Here is a 7875-nt window from a genome sequence, read left to right as displayed (position 1 = left end):
TAATAGATCTTCTCCACGATTTTAGCAACTTTCCCTTCAAGATGTTGAAAGACTTTCCATCCATAATTTCCGTAGATTCTTTTTCTAATATTGTAGTGAGCCATTCGATATTTGAAATTTGACTTTCAAATATTATTCTTTTTATAACGCTTGAAGATTAAATCTCTGAAAATGATCTTCCTTGATAAATTCATCACATGATATTCTCTTTCCTATATTTGTTTGGATCTTTACCAGCATCTTCTTTCTTGAATAAACCTGTACAAAAATAATATTACCACAAGTAAATGTTCTTTGATTTATATTGGATTGTTATCATCAAAACTAATACGTGAAACCTTGAAGCTAACAGAGAAGTCAAAGGATGATTTCGACACAGATCGACGGTCTTCAGAGGTCGATTTTTGCCCTATGAAAGGGCTGAAGGATGCGGTAGAGGTTTCCGATCTGCGGATAGATTTGCAACTGATAGGAGAGTTGATCGTGGCCGGAATAATAGATCACTTCAGGACAAGGAGATGCCATGGTCCCGGGACTCCGCCTACCCCAGTCTTTCCGAGTACAACTTCAACGTCAGCGTAGTGGAGCTAGTATCGGCTATGAGGAACATTAAGGAAGCACGGTTCCCGAAGCCAATGAGATCCGATCCCATTCAAAGGGATCCTAATTTATGGTGCGAATACCATGGGACCAACAGCCACAGGACAGGGGATTGTCGGCATCTGCGCGAGGAGGTGGTATATTGCTGAAAAACGTCCATCTTAGAGAAGTCTTGAGTGATCGGGCTAAAAACCATTACGGCCACAATTGTGATAACGCGGAACCTTCAAAAGCAGGTGAAGATCCCCCACGTTTGACGATCAACATGAATTTAGGGGGGAAATGAGATTAATGGTGTGACATTTTCGGCGACAAAAAAGACGAAGGTGTCAATGACCCACAGCAAGAGACTTCGGGAAGTCGCTGAGGACGACATTACTTTCACGGAGGAAGACACAGATGGACTACTGCAGCCACACAATGATGCATTGGTAATCTCTTTAAATGTCTTAGATTTTAAAATTAAACGTGTTTTGGTGGACCCAGGAAGTTCGGCCAATATTATCCAGTGGAGAGTGCTGGAGCAAGCCAAGCTCACCGGAAGTATCATTCCGGCCACAAAACTACTCGCCGGATTCAACCTAGCAAGTGTGACGACCCGGGGAGAGATCCTACTGCCCACGAATGCTGAGGGGGTGATGAAGACGACCCTTTTTAGGTAGTGGATGGCGATATGGGCTATAATATATACTGGGGAGGCCTTGATTGTACGAGATGAAGGTTGTTCCATCAACATCAATTGCTAAAGTTTCCCAACTCCCAAGGGAATTAAACAAATAAGAGGTGACCAACCGACAACAAGGGAGATGAACGCAAGCTCAGTTTCCAGTAGCAAAGGAAATGAGCATGCAACATAGCAATTACAAGAACCGACGCCTGCTCCAGTGCCGAACGAAGCCAACCAGGAGGAGGAGTTGTCGAAATCATATCAGGTACAAAGATATTTTTAGGTACCAGAAGAAACGGACGCAACAAAGTCCACAGCGGAAGAACTTGAGCAAGTCGCGTTGTTTGAAAAGTTCTTGGAGAGGAAGTTCCACTTGGGACGGGACTAAACCCCAAGCTCAGGTCAGGATTTATAAAAAATTTTAAATTTAACGTTGACCATTTTGCATGGTCGCATGCGGATATGACAGGTATCCCGCTGTAAGTGGTGTGCTTAAACTGAGCTTACATCCTAACATCCCTCCGGTAAGGCAGAAAAAATGTCCTATTGCCGAGGTCAGAAAGTAATTCATCAAAGAAGAGGTAACTCGTTTGCTCGATATTGGTTCAATCCGAGAGGTAAAGTACCCTGACTGGCTAGCTAACAAGTAGTAGTTCCAAAGAAGAATAACAAATTTTGCATGTGCGTAGACTATAAGGATCTAAATAAGGTGTGCCTAAAAGACTCGTTCCCATTGCCAAACATTGATCAAATTATTGATGCGACGGCTGGGCATGAGTTAATGAGTTTTCTCGATGCTTACTTCGGGTACAACCAAATCAAGATAGACCCGGAGGATCAGGAAAAAACTTCGTTCATAACGAACTTCGGCACATATTGTTATAATATGATGCCTTTCGGGCTAAAAAATGCCGGAGCCACTTATCAACGGCTCGTAAAAAAATTATTTGAAAAGCAAATACGAAAAACCATGGAAGTTTACATAGATGATATGTTGGTTATGTCTTTGAATGAAGGTGATCATCTTAAATACTTGCAAGAAAACTTTGACATCCTAAGAAAGCACAACACGAAGCTTAACCCCGAGAAGAGTGCGTTCAGAGTCAACTCTGGTGAGTTCTTAGGATTCTGGTATCGCAACGGGCGATCGAAGTTAACCCCGACAAAATTAAAGTCATCGAAGACATCTCTGACCAGCTATCAAGCGTGAAAGAGGTTCAAAGGTTGACAAGAAGACTGGCCGCTTAAAGCAAATTCATTTCACGGTCTTTGAAAAACTGCCATCACTTCTTTTCGCTCCTCACAAAGAAGAACAACCACGAATGGACTCCGCAATGTCAGCAGGCCTTGAAGGATTTGAAAAGGTATTTGTCGAGTCCTCCACCACTGTCAAACCCGAAGAAGGCGATCAGCTGCTGATCTACTTAGCAGTTTCGGAGGTAGTGGTAAGTGCCACTTTAGTCCATGAGGACGAAGGTACTCTGCTATCTATTGTGTAACAAAATTCTAACGGGCGCAGAAACTCACTATCCACATCTGGAAAAAACTGGCCTCGACTCTCGTAGTTGCTGCTCGAAAGCTTAGGCCTTATTTCCAATGCCATCCAATAGCCGTGGTGACCACTTTTCCCCTGTGGAATATTCTTCACAAACCTGAACTTTCAGGTAGGCTGGCCAAGTGGGCCATCAAAATGAGTGAATTTGACATCGAGTATAAACCTAGGACTACGATCAAGTCACAAGTTTTGGCCGACTTTGTGGCCGGTTTCAGTCCAGCACCTTTGGCTACCAAAGATGCAGTAATGTTGTTAGAATCGGCATCAGGAGTTTGGACTCTGTTCACAAATGGACCCTCCAATGTGAAGGGTCGGGGCTCGGGTAATGCTAATCACACCCTCAGGAGAAACCCTATGGCAGGCCATACGAACTGTTCCTCTTACAAACAATAAAGTAGAGTACGAAGCTTTGATTGTAGGAGTTGAGCTGGCCCGGGGACTGGACTCAAAGTCATAGAAATCAAATGCGGCTTCTAATTGGTAGTAAATCAAGTCTACGAGATCTTTGAAGCCAAAGAGGATGCATGCAGCAATATGTAATAAAAGTCCAGGCTATACTCGCACGGTCCAAGGAATGGTCGATTACCCACGTATCGAGAGAAGAAAACACGAAGGCAGACAACATTAGACAATTTGGGATTGTCTACGAAAGTGGAGGGATCGGATTTCGGTATGGTCGTGCAGCTTATGCATTAGGTATTAGACGCAGACAACTATTACGAAGTAAATGCAACTAATTTGGTCTGGGACTAGCGAAAAGAGATCATTGACTATCTCGAGCACGGAAAATTACCTGAAGATCCCAAGTCATCTCGGGCACTGCGCACTAAAATAGCTCGATACAGCTTCAAGGGAGGTCAATTGTATAGAAGATCCTTCCAAGACCCGTTGGCCCGATGTCTGGGAGCTTCCGAAGCCAACTATGTCATGCACGAAGTCCATGAAGGGATCTGTGGAAATCACTCGGGCGCGGATTCCTTAGTGTTAAAATTAATTAGGGCAGGATACAACTGGCCTCGGATAGAACAAGACGTCAAGGCTTATGCTCAGAAATGTGATAAATGTCAATGCCACGCACCATTGCTACATCAACCGGTAGAGCTATTACATTTAGTTTTATCGCCATGGCCGTTCATGAAGTAGGGGAAGGATATAGTCGGTCTGTTGCCGCCAGCCCCCGGTAAGGTAAGATTTCTTTTGATTTTGACTGACTATTTTTCTAAGTGGGTTGAAGCAGGTCCTTACCAGAAGATCTGCGAATGCGAAGTGGTAGATTCCTTGGGAAAATATAATTTGAGGATTTGGGATACCAAAAGAGATAGACTGGCGATAACGGGCCACAATTTATAGGTTAAGGTAACTAAATTCCTTAAAGATTTGAAAAATAAAAAGGATCATATCGTCACCTAATCACCCGAGCGCAAACGGTCAAGCACAATCAACAAGCAAAGTGATTATCCAAAATCTCAAAAAGAGATTGGAAGCAGCCAAAGGTAAATGGCTCGAAAGAGCTACTAGGAGTGCTATAGGCGTATCAAACAATGGCTAAATCAAGAAGGGGGAAACTCCTTTCTCTCTTGTATACGGAGCAGAAGCCTTGATCCCGGTGGAACTAGGGGAACCTACCTTGAGATATTTCCGGGCGGATGAAAAAACAAACAATGAAGCAATGTTAGTCAAATTGGAGCTGCTCGACGAACGCAGGGACTTGGCGCATATAAGGATGGCAGCCCAAAAGCAAAGAATGGAAAGGTATTACAATCGAAGAGCCAACATCCGTTATTTCAAAGTAGGAGACTTGATTTTAAGGAGTAACTCAGAACACCCGGGAGCTCAACGCAGGGAAGCTGGGTCCGACGTGGGAAGGACCTTACCGTGTTTCAGTTGTCGCTAGGAAAGGGTCATATGAATTGGAAAATCAAGACGGAGTAAATTTGCCAAGCAACTGGAATGTGGCACACCTCAAAAGGTACTATTGTTGACTAACATCGCCTATACTGAAAGTATGTGCTGCACTCTTTTTCCCTTCGTCCTATTTTTGTCCCAATTGAGTTTTTCTAGCAAGGTTTTTAACGAGGTAACAACGGAAAGCATACTATGAAGGAAGCTTCGTCAGCGGAAATAAGACCTTAGATGACAAGGCACGCAGACAACGGATCACTATGGAGAGGTAAGATAATCTTTTGCTTGGTAGCAAAGTTCCTACCGGAAAGTAAAATTTGCTATCGTGTCAAGAGTTACCCGACCGTTCACGAGTGAAAGCCACTGTAGGGTTGTTAGATAGTCTTTGGCTCGAACAAAGTTCCTAAGGGGAAGTGAAACTTGCTATCGAACTAAAGATTATCTAACCATTCACTAGTGGAATCTTCAAAGAAGCAAGACTTCCAGTGTTCAAATTCGCATTGTTCGCATTTGAACACTGGGGGGAATGATATGAGAATACGGCAACTATGATTGCCACATCGACCGGGAATATGAAACCCGAAACCATAGTTGTATCATCGGGATGGGGGACTGTGCGACCAGCCCCATAGAAATAAGTTGTACAAGTTAGTCACAAGTAATGACAATTTCTTTTTAGCACAACGAATGCTTATATACTTTTGAAAATGGAAGGAATAAAATAAAGTCATTTTATTTTTATCTTGTTTCTTGTCCTATCGAAGAATTAATTTTATCACTTGAAAGTTAAACAAGTACTTCAGATGCTAGTGCCATAATGAACAGGAGATGTCCTCTTAAAGTGCACCGTAGACATAAGAGGGCCCTCTCTTATAAAACCGTCACGGTAAAGGGTTGATTCCGGCTTATGCCCGAAATCCAAATTCTCTCAGGGAAAAATACACCCGAAGCCTTGCATAATTTGATGCAAACAGAAAAACTTGCGCAATACTTAAACGAAAAGAACGCAAAAAGAAAAATTTGCACAATACTTAAATAAAAAAATATTTCTATTCACAGCAAGTGTGCCAAGCAGCACAAATACAAAGGCATGGAATAGAAAATAAAGCAAAAATCTGAATATTGCACCCCCGAAATCCGAAGGAAGAGAAGCATTTGCAATCCCGGGAGAAGTAGGTGGATCAGCCGCCAGCTCAATATCTTGGCCTTCACCATCTTGGCCTTCAACATCATCCCATTCCGGTTCTTCTTTAGTTCCCAAGAACTCGGAACCGGAACCAGAAGAGTTAGTAGCATCAGGTTGGACCAGGAGACCCCGTCAGGCAGTTTACTCCAGCTCACAAACCTTAACGATTTCGGCATCAAAGTCAATGACGCCCGATTTGGCCTCTCCCAAGGTTTTTCTCCTCATGCTATACATAGAATGTGTTTTTTCAACAATGAAGTAAGCCCCTCGACGCTGAAGTTCTTCATTAAGACAGTCAACCTCAGTTGAAAGGATATTTCGCTCGGATCTAATGGCCCGGAGGCTGACATCAAGGTCATAGACAGTGGAGTTAAAAACGATATTATTCTCTATAACCCACTTATGCCTCTCTTCCAACCGGGCATACTTCTCCTTGGCAATAGCAACTTCTTCAGCTTTGGAGTTCAAGGCCGCCTCCAAATTATTTAATCTTTCAGTAGAGGCAGTCTCGCGATCGGATGCAGCAAGAACGACATTGTGGACCTCAACCCACTTTGCCTTAGCTTCTTCAAGTTGTACCCTTAACAGAGTGGCCTCTTGGCCGAGGGTCACTACCTCTTGCTCGCTTTGCTGCAACCGAGCCTCCAACTCAACAGCCTCAGCAGCTCGTGCCTCCAGTTCCGGGAGACGAGCAGCAATTTGATCTCGCTCAGCCAATAGTGGATCCTGCTTGGAGGTAAGTTCCTCCTTATCAAGAATCAACCTCTGAAGGCCCTCGGAAGCAAGGACGTTAGCCTGCAAAATAGAAGTACAAACTAAAAACCTTGCCATAACAATAATAGAAGAAACAATAGAGGAAACAAAGATTTTACCGCCGTTGCATTGTGCATGACATTGTTCAACAAACACTCTCCCAAGAGAGATTATATTTTATTCATATCCTTTTCTAAAGCTAGAGGCTTCAGATAATTAGCAAGTTCCACCGGCAGGGACAGTAGATAGCATCCGAAAACCGAAAGGGAGACACTCCTCCTCCTCTGTGGATCTCTGGAGGGGGCAAAATAATTATGCCCCAAATTCCTATGAACTGGGGACTGGGAAGAGGGACGTCTTCCTCTCGGACAACTGGGGTCGGTGGAGATGATGTAGCAGTTGGTGGTGGCGAAGGCAAGGTCATAGAAGAAGGAGATGATGTTGATAGCATTGTAGGTTCTGAAGCGGCGACTGGGACTCGAAAGCGAGAGTTAGAATCTTCCACCATATCATATTCCCTCTAGAGCGTCAGGACGTCGTCCTCGATTGGCGTAACTAGATCAACAAATTGAGCATTTTGTTGAGCTGATGAAGGTCATCGTCTTCTATGTAGAGAAGACCTCTCATCACTGGCTTCTCCATCGTCATCGATCACCACAGTGTCTATGGCTGGCTCACGCGCGGCGTTCTTTTCCTTTTTATTTTACCCTTGGCCGCGAAAGAACGTCGCTTTTTTTGTCGCTTTTTCTCCGGTCGGGGACTCCTAGAAGAAGCACTTGCACCGGAAGCAGGCCCGATGGCACTTGTTCGGGTAAAAGCCTCCTGCACCAACCTCGTCGTATCAGTCAAATCTACCAGAATGTCCTCTTCGGGGACGGTAACAGAGCCCTGCGGAACACCTGAATTCAGCAGGAAAGAAAGGTTAACCAATTTTTCTTATACGAGAAGTGAAGACAACATAAGTTCAACCTACCATGATTTTGTCCTTCCACCCATATTTAAGGGCCAGTTCTTTCAACTTGCCGGTCTCAGTCTTAGTGACATACAGAATCTTCTGGACCCACTAGTCCAAGCCTTCAACCCTAGGTTGTGTCCATCGAGTTGTTGAAATAGTAATAGAAGAATAATCAACAATAGCACGGGACAATCTTTAACTAGAAAGACAGACGATGTACTTACGAGTGCGGTTCCATAATTCCGGAAAGGATGGAG

General features: G+C 43.9%; 1 protein-coding gene across 1 annotated transcript; it reads left to right on the top strand.

The window, feature by feature from the left end:
* Window positions 1-518: 518 nt before the first annotated feature.
* LOC109220996 lies at window positions 519-1262 on the top strand. The gene is made up of 2 exons (XM_019385463.1): window positions 519-737; window positions 876-1262. The coding sequence occupies exons 1-2, from the start codon at window positions 519-521 to the stop codon at window positions 1260-1262; spliced, it is 606 nt and encodes a 201-aa protein (XP_019241008.1).
* Window positions 1263-7875: the final 6613 nt, after the last annotated feature.

The sequence above is a fragment of the Nicotiana attenuata genome, unplaced genomic scaffold, assembly GCF_001879085.1.
Source record: "Nicotiana attenuata strain UT unplaced genomic scaffold, NIATTr2, whole genome shotgun sequence".
NCBI lineage: Eukaryota > Viridiplantae > Streptophyta > Magnoliopsida > Solanales > Solanaceae > Nicotiana > Nicotiana attenuata.
The sequence above is the reverse complement of the archived record's forward strand: the minus strand, read 5'-3'. Positions and strand labels throughout refer to the sequence as shown.